Source organism: Bolinopsis microptera, chromosome 1 (genome assembly GCF_026151205.1).
Source record: "Bolinopsis microptera isolate Bmic1 chromosome 1, MBARI_Bmic_1.0, whole genome shotgun sequence".
Classification (NCBI taxonomy): Eukaryota; Metazoa; Ctenophora; class Tentaculata; order Lobata; family Bolinopsidae; genus Bolinopsis; species Bolinopsis microptera.
In genome coordinates, this window is record NC_087072.1 from 2,038,093 (window position 1) to 2,051,455 (window position 13,363).

The window sequence follows — 13,363 nt, forward strand, 5'->3', positions numbered from 1 at the left end:
AAAGCTTTTGATCGCTACTACACTCATTTACAAATTAATTCCAACAGCTTGCTCTGTAATTAACAGCAATTAGCTCTGTAATTAACAGCAATTAGCGGCGGAGAACAGAGGCTTCGCAACGGTTGTGAAACATGCGCACTCGCTGGCGCTCACATTATCTTATAATTTCAGCTAATAAAGTAATAAGAGCCTGTTTGATGTTAAAGCTCCTCTTTTTATCGCGCATAAATGGAATTAGCTGCAAATTACTATAACATCATGGGTAATTTCAGAGGCATGAACTCTAACACGTCCTACATTCTTGTTTTCTGAGATACCGAAATAGTTGCTAATTACGTCCCTTGCCATAAAAGAACGGATTTCATAATTGCTATTTCTTCGAGCTAAGAAACACATTGTTACATGCTCTATAGCCAACATATTTTGGTTCCGACACAGTTTATCGACTCTGACATAGAGATGAAGTTTTATGCAGACGTGAACGACCAATGTCTAGACGTATTATGACAAGTGATGAATTCGCAGACATTTACCTTTGGTAACATATTTCCGAAATATTATTTCGTTGCTATATTATAATTTTGTGTCTTGTCAGGCGAACGAAAGGCATGAAGAAACCCACCACTGAAGTTACCCAAACATTTAGGACACTGCAGAAGCTTTTCAGACACCGGTAAACAGAACCATCTGAAATGGACCCGGAGTATGGTTTCAACCAAACGGCGGTCCACCTTAAACCGGACTTTCAGCGCTTTGACGCGCACATGGCAGTATTGACAATCTTCCTCGTCCTGTTCGGTTTTGTTTTCAATATCCTCATCTTCTACGTGTTCTGGGGAATGAGGAAGTCAGCTAGTGCGCTTATCTTCCTGAACCTGGCAGCAGTGGATGTAGTGCTGGTGTGCCTGGTGATGCCCTACTCGGTGACAATCCTCCTGACCCGGGCTCTCGGAGATAAGGGTCCGCCTCATCACCTCTTCTGTGCAGTGTCAGGGTGCTTGTTCGAGACATCTGTTTTGTGTACTGTGGGCTTTATTCTGTTGGCCAGTGCGGACAGATTCCTGGGAGTCTACCACCATGTTTATCATAGGAAGTACTTCTCCAGATATAATCTCATGAAGATGGTAAGTTTAATCCTCCGACATAATATTCTCTTTCTCTTTCCGCTTAAGAAGAAGTATATTATCAGTTGGATGAATATTGTTTCAAGATTTACTCTCATAATGTAAGAATGACTAATGATGTGCAATTTGATTGATCTGAGGTAGATGATTTGATTCTATTACATTTACATTACTAAGTTTCTTTTAACATGAACCTGTCCGCAGATCCTGTGTATTTGGGTAATATCTCCAATGTTAATCCTCACCTACGTAACATCATGGCTAATCTTCTCCACCCACGAGGATCACAAAACCTTCACCAACCTCAAGATCTTCACCGTGTGTATGGGACAGTACTGGCTCCGGAACGAGAACCACGTTCTGGGCAATGTTCCCAGCTATCTCACTGTAGCTCTGCTTACTTTGCTCATGGTGGTTATTGTTATAAGCAACTTAGCTGTGTTAAAGCAGTTGTTCAAGAAGAAAGAAAAGGCCCTTGCTAGCCTTCAGACAGCCGGCCCAGCAACGAGGCAGAGAAGAAAGAATGTATCAGTTTTAGTGCCTCCAGTTCTAATACAAACTGGTTCTACACAGACAATACAAGTTGCCAAGGAACAATTGAAGCGGATATCATTGGCAGAGCAGGATGTGAGAAAAAGTGAAAGAATCTTCCAGACTGATTCGAATGGTGATGTGACTGGTATCAATATAAATGCCATAATGAAACTGTATGTTAAAGCAACGAGAAGAGCCAAGTGTACCACCCACACTAACAGTCAGAGGCGGATCAGGTAAGGTTCCTGCTCTAGAACTCCGTGCTCCAGCCCCCAGGACCCCTATCCTAACTCTGACCCTCACTCTACTTGGTCTCCGATATCAGGGGCACGACATCCTGGGGCTGGATTACGATTAACTAATAAACTACACATTTTAAATCAAACTAAAATTTATCTTACTTCGGCTATCTCAAAATTTAGAGTATAAGGATAAGATTAATTACATTTTTAACCAGAACATCTCCAGCTCCCGAGGGTCACCCTCCAACCGGAAAAGCTCAGAGAATTTTCTGAAATCAGACTCAGCAGAGACGCCGCCCATTCTAGATAATCTGCTGCTAACCCCCAAAAACTCTACGGTGGGCGGTAGTTTGATAGGTAGTGTGATAGCGGAGGAAGAAGAGGAAGAGGAGGAAGAGGAAGAAGATGAAGAGGAGATGGAGTTTGAGCTATCCGAGGAGGACATTGATGAGGAATTAGCAATTCTGGCAGTCGATTCTCCCATTTGTGAGTAACGAATATTGCTTCAAGGGCTCTGATTCTCAAAGTCAATTCTTAGAAAATGCAAGCAATATAATATGTCATCGTATTATTTAAGTTATAAGCATTAGAGTTTTAGTGTGTACAGCGCCAAAGCTCTTGAGGGGAACCAGATTTCTAGACTACTGTTTGGTATTTATAAAATCAACCAAATAAATGACCAGGCTGCGATGGAGAGGACTCTTCCGGATCAATATCCCTGTCTCCGGACGATGAAGATGAGGAAGAAGAAGAGGCGACAGAATCTGACGTTGATACAATATGGAAAGTCATCAAATTTGTTGCTGCTCTGAAAAGAAACTCCAAGAAGCGTGCCGGAAACTGGGTAAGTTTACTGGTAACAAAGCTGTGTTACAGTTTACACTCGACGTTTTATATTACTGTAAGGTGTTAGCCTGGATTTTGCTGATCCTATTTTGCTGATCTTATGGTAAAGGGGCCTTATATTGACAAAACTAACCAGGACTCGGACCAGCTACACTCCAAAAGCCTTTGTGCCGAGAAAGAGGGTGAAGCAGAAAAATGGGATAGTTTCATTCCAAGAAGGGTTCGTGCAGTGAATGGCACAAGCAAATTGCAAGCATTTTTGGTTTAATCACCACAAAAATAATGAAGATCACCAGAATGTTCCATGTTCCAAAATATATCAATATGTCCATTGAAGTGCCTTTTAGATGACAAATCATCCGATTTAGTAGCACACAGCATGTTAGGACTGGATGAGTAGTGAATGATAGACTTTTTATCGCTTAAATTCTTTCTATTATAATATATTTATCAGATTCTTGTACTGGATGTCTTGGGTTTTTATGCACGGGATTAGGGAATGTATTTATATCTCTCTTTAAATATCTCTTTAGGACGAAATGCATGAAAGTAATTTACTAATGATAGTGCTGTCTCATTATCTGAACCATTTTATCTGCGTTGATATCACATTTATCACCGATGACCAATTATGATAATAAGATCAGAAGTAAAACTTCATCCTTGTTAAATCATTGAGAATAGTTAAATATAAATATTTCCAGAAATATCTATACTATATTTGGTGAAGAGTCAGTGGTAGGCCAGATATGATTTTAACCCCAAAACTTACACTAAAATCCCGCTTACTGAACTACACTGTCCAGGACAATTACTGTGCCCCAACTGTGCCCAGCCCGATTACCAAATTAACTTACCAACTTACACTAAAATCCCGCTTACTGAACTACACTGTCCAGGACAATTACTGTGCCCCAACTGTGCCCAGCCCGATTACCAAATTGCCCCCCAAAACTTACACTAAAATCCCGCTAACTGAACTACACTGTCCAGGAGCTAGTTAGAAGCAGCAGTGACTCAGATCTAAGCCTGCTACAGGATAACTGCAATAACATGGACTACAGGATAGTGACTCCTGCTAAGGAGAAGAAAGCTAGGAAGTATAGTGAGATGAGTAATGCTTATCTGACAGCCCACAGTCGGAGTCTCCCTTATCAGCCCTTATCTTTTGAGAGATCTGTTAAGAGTCCAACCATGGAAGAGCTGAACGAGCTGGTACATTTTTTTCACATTTCATTTTTATTAGTTGTTGTGATCAGATTAACGCTAATTAATTAATTAATTACTTAAGGTTTTCATTAAGATGCTATGTATTTAAGTGGACTTATCGGCTAATTGGTTTAATAATTATAAAATAACAGGTAAATGGAGGAGAACTAAGTCCACTAGTTAAGAGGAACAAGCAGCCAGACTTAGCGTCCCTTATCACCATGGTGACTAGACTGAAACGGAGGTCCAAGGAGGCAAAGCAGCGAGTAAGCCACACCACATCGTTTGCCAGGAGAACTAGTACAATAGTAGATGCGATACTGCCCAAAAGAAGTTGCGGAGGGGATGGAAATGGGTGCAGTCAGGTCAAATGGTTGCAGTCAGGTCCGTTTGTTTTGGTTCGAGTTGTGTAAAATGGTTGCAGTCAGGTCCGTTTGTTTTGGTTCGAGTTGTGTATTGTTTTCGAAGCTTCTAGCTTCTTCATAACATGAACTCACTTCCAGTCAAAACTGTTGTTCTTCAGTTGACTTTAAAAAGTGAAACATGGTCAATTTAAGTCCCTATTTTCTAATTCAGTAATTCTCGATCCCTGTCCTACTACTCACATACAATGGTCCATTTGTTGAAACTAAATGCACATAATTACATAATTATGCACATAATGCACATAATTACTACCTCACCAGAATATAAGAATACCATTCCCTATTATCATTAGAATAAGAGAAGGTATCATAATAATACAATTAGCAAATCGTGTGCCCGGCCACTTGTTAACTATGCGGTTTATAGACTAATGAATCAAGCTAAGATGTGACCTCGAATGTTATGACAGTTATTAATTCAGCGGTTTGTGACCTCGAATGTTATGACAGTAATTATTTATGCGGTTTCATGAATAATGAATCAAGCTAAGACGTGACCTCAAATGTCACGACGCCATATGCATTACGTGGCTTTAACAATGATATATTTGCTCACCAGGGTCCAGTATTCTATACAAATTGTCCAGAATCTGGACAATTTGTATAGCATACTGGACTCCAGATCCTACCACCAACACGAATACCACATATGATTTAGCGAGATTAAATTGAGGTTAAATTCAACCTCACAAAACTGATCAACACGATCGTAGGACTTCTAGCTAAATAGGAGGTTAAGTTAACACCAATAATATCTTGTCAGGAATTGTTCAAAGAAGACAAGACGAAGCCTTCGTCTTCCTCCTGGGGAACCCTTGCTGTAATAGCCAAAATGCGATCTAAATTTATCAAAAACCGAGAACGTAGAACACCATCTTCGGAACCTGACTCAGATCTCCAAACAGAAACCGACTTCCTCAGCTCAACTTGTGATCAGGTGGAGATGATGGAGAACAGGGGTATCAATATCCCGCTCAACACCATAACAGAGGAAGTATATTCTCCTGAGAGGCAAGCAGGGAGATGGCCAGAGGAAGCTATCGTGCCAGAGAGACGCAACAACCTCCTAGCTATACCACCAGCTTTCAGTCCCGCTGCCACGCCCATCAAGAAAAATTCTCTGGCGGGAGAGAGAACTTCGCCGAACTTCAATAGAAGTCGCTCACTAGATCTAGATTCATTCGATCCAAATCAGATGGGATCTCAGCCCATCAAACGAAGGAGGGGAGGGTTTCTAATCAACAAGGATGACATGATGACCCCATCCCCGTCCCCCTCAATGTTTGGTAATGGCAGCAACACCCCCCAGGGTAGCGTCCCACGTGACAGCTGCTACGCTAACACGCCCTCCTCGTTCGGGCGGCGTGTGCGCGCGTCCATGAGCATGCGCAACTCCCTCAACATCACCAGTGTCACCACCATGGTCTACAACTTCAATAAACACGCCGCGAAGAAGAAGAAGGAGATTAGAGCTGCCAAAACGATTCTTATTCTGGTGTTTTATTATATTTTCACTTTGCTTCTCTTTGTCGTGTCCTTCTATCACGTGTCCATGTTGGGAGAATCACAGAAGGCTCACCTATCATATTGGCTCACGTTTTACTCGTACATCATATACATTAATGCAGTTTTAAATCCAGTAATACATTTCTGGAGAAACGCCAAAGTGAGACGCACAGTAATCAAAATAATCTGCCCAAAGAAGGTCAACGAGAAAATCAGACGATGGAAACTCAGAGGTGGTTTTGGCTAATTTAAAGAGGAATATTATATTTATAGGTAGAACACATAGGGATAGTTAGGTACGCGCGAATAAAAACGGTTAGGATTATTTTTCTTTATTTTATTGACAATACTGCTTTGGTATGCTTGAGCTTTATCAAAACGCTAATCAGTGGATTTTACAGGATTGATATTAAACCTTGAAATTTTTAAACAGTGACGGATTTAGATAATGTAGCGGTAATTTTAACAAAACTGTATATATATTGGACTCATGAGATATTTTATTGCATGCAACTCACTTTAACTGAGACCTTCGCTCCATTAGTACTAGTGACTTTGCGTGCAGCGCAGATTTATTTCTGAAATGATACAAGCTGTTATGATAATCGATCCAACGATACACATTTTAACCAATTGAACTGTTTTCTTTTAATAACCTGAGGGTGTTATTAGAGGTTTCAGAAATTTAAACAGTACCTGGAGTGGACATTGTCCGCGAAGTTATTGAGAAAGTCAAGGTGTCTGGTATTCAGCAGTTGGTGTTACAACCTGTATCAATCTAATGGTTATGTTAGAGGTACCAGCTGGCGTCGTAACCTGTTACCATATAATTCTAACGGTTATGTTATAAACATTTTAGCAATTTCATCTTGTTTAGATTTGATGTAGGAAGCTTTACCAAAATATTTGATGAAATTTATAATTAAATGAAGTTTTGGTAGTCAGATAAACACATTCTATACCCGTGTCAAATCGTTCAAAGAAATCAATACTTGAATAAAATTCAATAAAATAGGAATAATCAAAATGTGGCAGAAATGTTGGTGTCCTCAATTAGGGTAAGATTTAATAACTTTCTGAGTATCCCAAATGAGATTGGGATCTAAAACAGAGAAGATTCATATCACATTCCCCTGAAGTACTTCATAGTCCAGTCTCGCTATTTCTTCCCTTTCTTCTTCTTGTTTTTACCAGACGAGCTCGCTTGCTGTTGGTCAGGCGCCTTGACCGATCTGCAGGGGATGTCATCGATCAATAGCTCATTCTAAATTTTTACCATATTTGTGCTGAAAATACCTGTCTCGGAGGGGTTCTTGTAATTGCACTAAGTACAAATTTTCCAAATTTCTACGTATTATGCCTGGTAAATTCTTGTCAATGACATTTATTGTCAACAGGATGGTACCATCCAACAAGATGTTACTATGGTAACCGGGTTACCATCCAACGCTAAATTAATTTGCCAGCCACTAGCTCCATATGTCTTTTGCGCAGCATAAATTATGAGCATAATGCATATTAATAGACCTAAAAAGTGTATGTCTCGTGCCTCCAAGCTTAAGTCTATACGAGGAATTATAAGTTTTGTACTATTACCAAGCAGGAAGTACAAAAATTTGGTATAATTACTAAACAAGTACTGATCGGCACACGTCTGTCAGCGAAATGTCACTAGTTTTAATTACTTCAACGAGGGTATTGAAGGAGAACCAAATGGCAGAAATCAAACCTGGATTTAAGTTTGGGTATCATGGTAGCTACGTACTGCATTAGCTCTCCTTTTGATTTAATTGTCTCGTGTAATGGTAACCCCTCCTCGTCCAATAACTGTACTTTTACCTGGTAATATTGATTATTATAAGGGACCATCACTACGCCTGTAACCGTACTTTTACCTGGTAATATTGATTATTATAAGGGACCATCACTACGCCTGTAACCGTACTTTTACCTGGTAATATTGATTATTATAAGGGACCATCACTACGCCTGTAACCGTACTTTTACCTGGTAATATTGATTATTATAAGGGACCATCACTACGCCTGTAACCGTACTTTTACCTGGTAATATTGATTATTATAAGGGACCATCACTACGCCTGTAACCGTACTTTTACCTGGTAATATTGATTATTATAAGGGACCATCACTACGCCTGTAACCGTACTTTTACCTGGTAATATTGATTATTATAAGGGACCATCACTACGCCTGTAACCGTACTTTTACCTGGTAATATTGATTATTATAAGGGACCATCACTACGCCTGTAACCGTACTTTTACCTGGTAATATTGATTATTATAAGGGACCATCACTACGCCTGTAACCGTACTTTTACCTGGTAATATTGATTATTATAAGGGACCATCACTACGCCTGTAACCGTACTTTTACCTGGTAATATTGATTATTATAAGGGACCATCACTACGCCTGTAACCGTACTTTTACCTGGTAATATTGATTATTATAAGGGACCATCACTACGCCTGTAACCGTACTTTTACCTGGTAATATTGATTATTATAAGGGACCATCACTACGCCTGTAACCGTACTTTTACCTGGTAATATTGATTATTATAAGGGACCATCACTACGCCTGTACCATTTTCAACATGTAAGCCTCCCTATACCCCGCCGTTAGAAAAGTTACAATCAAGATATTGCAACGAAATAACATGTAATGGGTGTAATATGAAATCATACCAAAAAAGTAACTCAAATTTTTGTAGACTAAAATATTTCAATGTTTCGACTGAAACCATTGTAACCAAAATACTAGTACGTTAGATATTTATTCAGCTGAGAATTGAGAAGTTGAGATGTCATACAACTTGTGAACTTGTATCACAGTTAGTTATTTTGATATTGGAGTGTCCTCTGAGAGGACTACAGAAAAATATAAATGTCTGTATTTTTGCCCCACTGCACGGAAATCTTTAGTAAAAGGCGAAAGATTTATTCGTGATGCAATGAAACCAGACTATTTATGGATTGTTCTCATGCATTATATACCCAAAGAAGAGAAAGTTTCCTGGTGTTTTAAAAAACCAAGAATGTGCAGATAGAAATATTTTCCTTGCGTTTCAAACGAATCATAACTTTAATTGCAGATCAAACCAACTATTACACTATCAGCTGCTATTACTAATCATGACCAGTATCTATAATCTTTATTTTAAGAGTCCAGGTTTCAGGGAGTATAATTAGGAAACAAGGTCTTATGGTTCAGATCATTTATAATATCGTACATTAATTATACAGGGAGTATAATTAGGAAACAAGGTTTATTGGTTCAGATCATTTATAATATCGTACATTAATTATACAGGGAGTATAATTAGGAAACAAGGTCTATTGGTTCAGATCATTTATAATATCGTACATTAAGATCCATATTGCTTAGGCAACGTCTTGGTTTGTCACCTTTCTACCCTCTTCCTCATGTATTGTGGCAATGTAGATCAGACATATCTGCGCCACGACACCGCTCACCGCTCACCGCTCACACTCTCACAGGTTAGAACAACTATTCTAGCCAGCAAGGTAGCACGATTATATGTACTCGAGGAATGCTGTTTAGATTCGTCAGAATAATCTGTAACCACTTTACCGCCTGGTACATGTGCTGGATATTCTAGTAATATTCTGGATATTCTAGTAATATTCTGGATATTCTAGTGGATATTCTGGATATTCTAGTGGATATTCTGGATATTCTAGTTGATATTCTGGATATTCTAGTGGATATTCTGGATATTCTAGTAATATTCTGGATATTCTAGTAATATTCAGATATTCTGGATATTCTAGTAATATTCTGGATATTCTAGTAATATTCTGGATATTCTACTAATATTCTGGATATTCTAGTAATATTCTGGATATTCTAGTAATATTCTGGATATTCTAGTAATATTCTGGATATTCTAGTAATATTCTGGATATTCTAGTAATATTCTGGATATTCTAGTAATATTCTGGATATTCTAGTAATATTCTGGATATTCTAGTAATATTCTGGATATTCTAGTAATATTCTGGATATTCTAGTAATATTCTGGATATTCTAGTAATATTCTGGATATTCTAGTGGATATTCTGGATATTCTAGTAATATTCTGGATATTCTAGTAATATTCTGGATATTCTAGTAATATTCTGGATATTCTAGTAATATTCTGGATATTCTAGTAATATTCTGGATATTCTAGTAATATTCTGGATATTCTAGTAATATTCTGGATATTCTAGTGGATATTCTGGATATTCTAGTAATATTCTGGATATTCTAGTAATATTCTGGATATTCTAGTAATATTCTGGATATTCTAGTAATATTCTGGATATTCTAGTAATATTCTGGATATTCTAGTGGATATTCTGGATATTCTAGTGGATATTCTGGATATTCTAGTTGATATTCTGGATATTCTAGTGGATATTCTGGATATTCTAGTAATATTCTGGATATTCTAGTAATATTCTGGATATTCTAGTAATATTCTGGATATTCTAGTAATATTCTGGATATTCTAGTAATATTCTGGATATTCTAGTAATATTCTGGATATTCTAGTAATATTCTGGATATTCTAGTAATATTCTGGATATTCTAGTAATATTCAGATATTCTGGATATTCTAGTAATATTCTGGATATTCTTAGTCATTTAATATTCAGTCTCCGAAGCATACTAAAGTCCGGGGGCATATCTAACTTTTAATTCGAAATTTATCTTCGTCTGATCGCCCACGTGCAAATTGTATGAGAAATGAGAAGTTGCATAGTAACGCAGGTGGAAACGCACACGTGCACGTGGAAAATTATTGGAGGGGCATTATAATTGGTTTGATAATAACACCAAATAATGAAACTCTTTTGCCAATTTTCAAATCGAGTTATTTAGTTTTATAACACCAAATAACACCAAATAACACTAAATAACTCTTAAATTACTCTAAATTAATCTCAAATTACTGGATATTTTTGATGCAATAAAAGCTGAGAATACTTTGACCTTTCTCCCTGCGACCACGGGCTTTCTAGTAAAAGATAAAATAGCAATTAATACTAGAAGTAGAATACACTAATGCTAATAATAAAATTGTTAAGCTCCAAATGAAACAGTTTCTCTCAAAAATCGTATTATATTATATCAGCGTATTATACAGTTAGCATAACGTATGGGAAGTTTATTTAGTGTAAGGACATCCTTGATAAGGCCACCTAGCCCCCCATTATGCCGGCTCTGATTTTAATAATGATTTAATTTCTTCAAGGTTTCTGCAGGTTAGTTAGTAAGTTAGTACTATCATTGCAATTTATTCAGCGTTTTTATATTGATGTCTCAAATTTTACTATTATACGAAATCCAAGAACCTATAAATCGCCATCAGCCATGAAAAAATTAGATGTTCTAAATAAGAATTAATATTAAATGCGGGGCTTTGACAAAAACAAAAAAGACAACTTCTATAACTGAAGTGTTAACATCAAACAAATTAAACTTGACAGCGATCACGTACTTGTTTACCGTAAAATATTCTTCAAGAGATGAGTTTGCTAATATAACAAAGTGATATGACAGAACTTGTATGATCTTGGGAGTGGTTGTTACACAAAGGGCATGTATAAACTCGTAAAGAAAATGCTCAACATAAAATTAAATTTTATCAAAATGACAGTAGCCGATCAGGCCTCTCTTAAGGGGGGGGGTTCACCCTGATTTTTTTGTGAAACTTGGTTTCGAGATAGCAGTTGACCAACAAACTAGGACCAGTGACCAAACTTTTGAGGGGGTCCCGGACCCCAACCGCCAAAGGGTGCCCGCGGGGCAGCCACGCCCATATTTGGTCCAAATCAGGCCCAATTTAGCCAAATACCCTGAACATGCCCAAAACCCAGATTTTAAGAGCTTTACTTGTAGCTAGTGGTCCCCTGAATTCGTATATGAATTTTCATCAAGATTGGACAAAAAATGACTGAGTTATGAGCTAAAAACTATATGCCCATATTTGGGCATACGCACTAAATTTGATCGATTTTGGCCCATAAATTGGTCAAATATCAATATTTTTGAATGAAACTAACTTTATATGAAAGGTAAGCCTAAACTACACATTCTCTATGATTATCAGCTCAATATCTACCTAACTGTGGATTCTGTGTTCAAATAATCACAAAAAATGAACAAAATCTCCCATATCTCAGTTCGCGATATTTGCAAAACTGACTTCGCTCAAAACAATAGAACTCAATAGGGTTTCAATATTTTTTCATGAAATTTTCAGAATCAACGTAGAATTGTCGCATGACCTTACGTTTTGGGACAGAATTTTGAGTTAGGCCTTTAAAAAAATTTGGCGGCCAAATTCTAAAATTTGCCGGGCATTTTTCAGAATTTGGCCGCCAAATTTTTTTAAAGGCCTAACTCAAAATTCTGTCCCAAAACTTAAGGTCATGAGACAATTCTACGTTGATTCTGAAAATTTCATGAAAAAATATTGAAACCCTATTGAGTTCTATTGTTTTGAGCGAAGTCAGTTTTGCAAATATCGCGAACTGAGATATGGGCGATTTTGTTCATTTTTTGTGATTATTTGAACACAGAATCCACAGTTAGGTAGATATTGAGCTGATAATCATAGAGAATGTGTAGTTTAGGCTTACCTTTCATATAAAGTTAGTTTCATTCAAAAATATTGATATTTGACCAATTTATGGGCCAAAATCGATCAAATTTAGTGCGTATGCCCAAATATGGGCATATAGTTTTTAGCTCATAACTCAGTCATTTTTTGTCCAATCTTGATGAAACTTCATATACGAGTTCAGGGGACCACTAGCTACAAGTAAAGCACCTAAAAGCTGGGTTTTGGGCATGTTCAGGGTATTTGGCTAAATTGGGCCTGATTTGGACCAAATATGGGCGTGGCTGCCCCGCGGGCACCCTTTGGCGGTTGGGGTCCGGGACCCCCTCAAAAGTTTGGTCACTGGTCCTAGTTTGTTGGTCAACTGCTATCTCGAAACCAAGTTTCACAAAAAAAATCAGGGTGAACCCCCCCCTTAAATAGAAAAAAGCCACACCCCGAAGTTTAGATAAACGCCCTCCCATCCTTTCTCACTCAATACCACAATAGTTCAAGTTTATCCTTTATTAACTCGGCAGTGTTTAATTGAGCGAGAGGAAATATTGATATGGGATATCGGGTACTTACAAAGTAAGTACCAGATAAATAATAGCAAGCAATTGTAAATAGAATAGAAGCAATTGTTCTCATTGCGACCGATCTCAGTTCAACAAAAGCAACAAACAGTTTCAATAGGGGATCCCGGATCATGAGTATTTTTCGAAGATTTTTGAATCTGAGAATTTGACCATTTTCGCCGGGCCGGGAATACTCCGGGAATATCTTTGGATCTGAGAAATTCAGCATGGATTTCTCACCTTCTCAAAAATTGTCCACTC

General features: G+C 37.8%; 2 protein-coding genes and 1 non-coding gene across 5 annotated transcripts in view; 1 reads left to right on the top strand and 2 right to left on the bottom strand.

The window, feature by feature from the left end:
- The first annotated feature begins 593 nt into the window (after positions 1 to 593).
- Positions 594 to 6,833, top strand: LOC134817225 (uncharacterized). 2 transcript variants are annotated; one of them, XM_063826362.1, is made up of 8 exons: positions 594 to 1,124; positions 1,329 to 1,894; positions 2,127 to 2,386; positions 2,584 to 2,744; positions 2,883 to 2,966; positions 3,740 to 3,961; positions 4,108 to 4,320; positions 5,144 to 6,746. In XM_063826362.1, exons 1-8 carry the CDS (start codon positions 693 to 695, stop codon positions 6,131 to 6,133), a joined length of 2,928 nt encoding a protein of 975 aa, XP_063682432.1. In that variant the 5' UTR covers positions 594 to 692; the 3' UTR covers positions 6,134 to 6,746. The 2 variants fall into 2 exon arrangements, with proteins under 2 accessions (XP_063682432.1, XP_063682438.1); XM_063826368.1 differs by lacking the exon at positions 2,883 to 2,966 and having other exon boundaries at positions 5,144 to 6,833.
- Positions 6,834 to 6,840: 7 nt separating this feature from the next.
- LOC134817546 (uncharacterized) overlaps positions 6,841 to 13,363 on the bottom strand; it is a 49,841-nt gene continuing 43,318 nt past the window's right edge. For both annotated transcript variants that reach the window (XM_063826729.1, XM_063826723.1), the window contains exons 4-5: positions 7,616 to 7,725; positions 6,841 to 7,118 (exon numbers count right to left, since the gene is read on the bottom strand). In XM_063826729.1, coding sequence (XP_063682799.1) covers positions 7,046 to 7,118; positions 7,616 to 7,725 — 183 coding nt within the window. In that variant the 3' untranslated portion in view covers positions 6,841 to 7,045. The remainder of the gene's footprint in view (positions 7,119 to 7,615; positions 7,726 to 13,363) is intronic.
- LOC134826169 (U5 spliceosomal RNA) lies at positions 8,767 to 8,879 on the bottom strand. Its single transcript, XR_010161665.1, has one exon. It is a non-coding gene; the product is annotated as a U5 spliceosomal RNA (small nuclear RNA).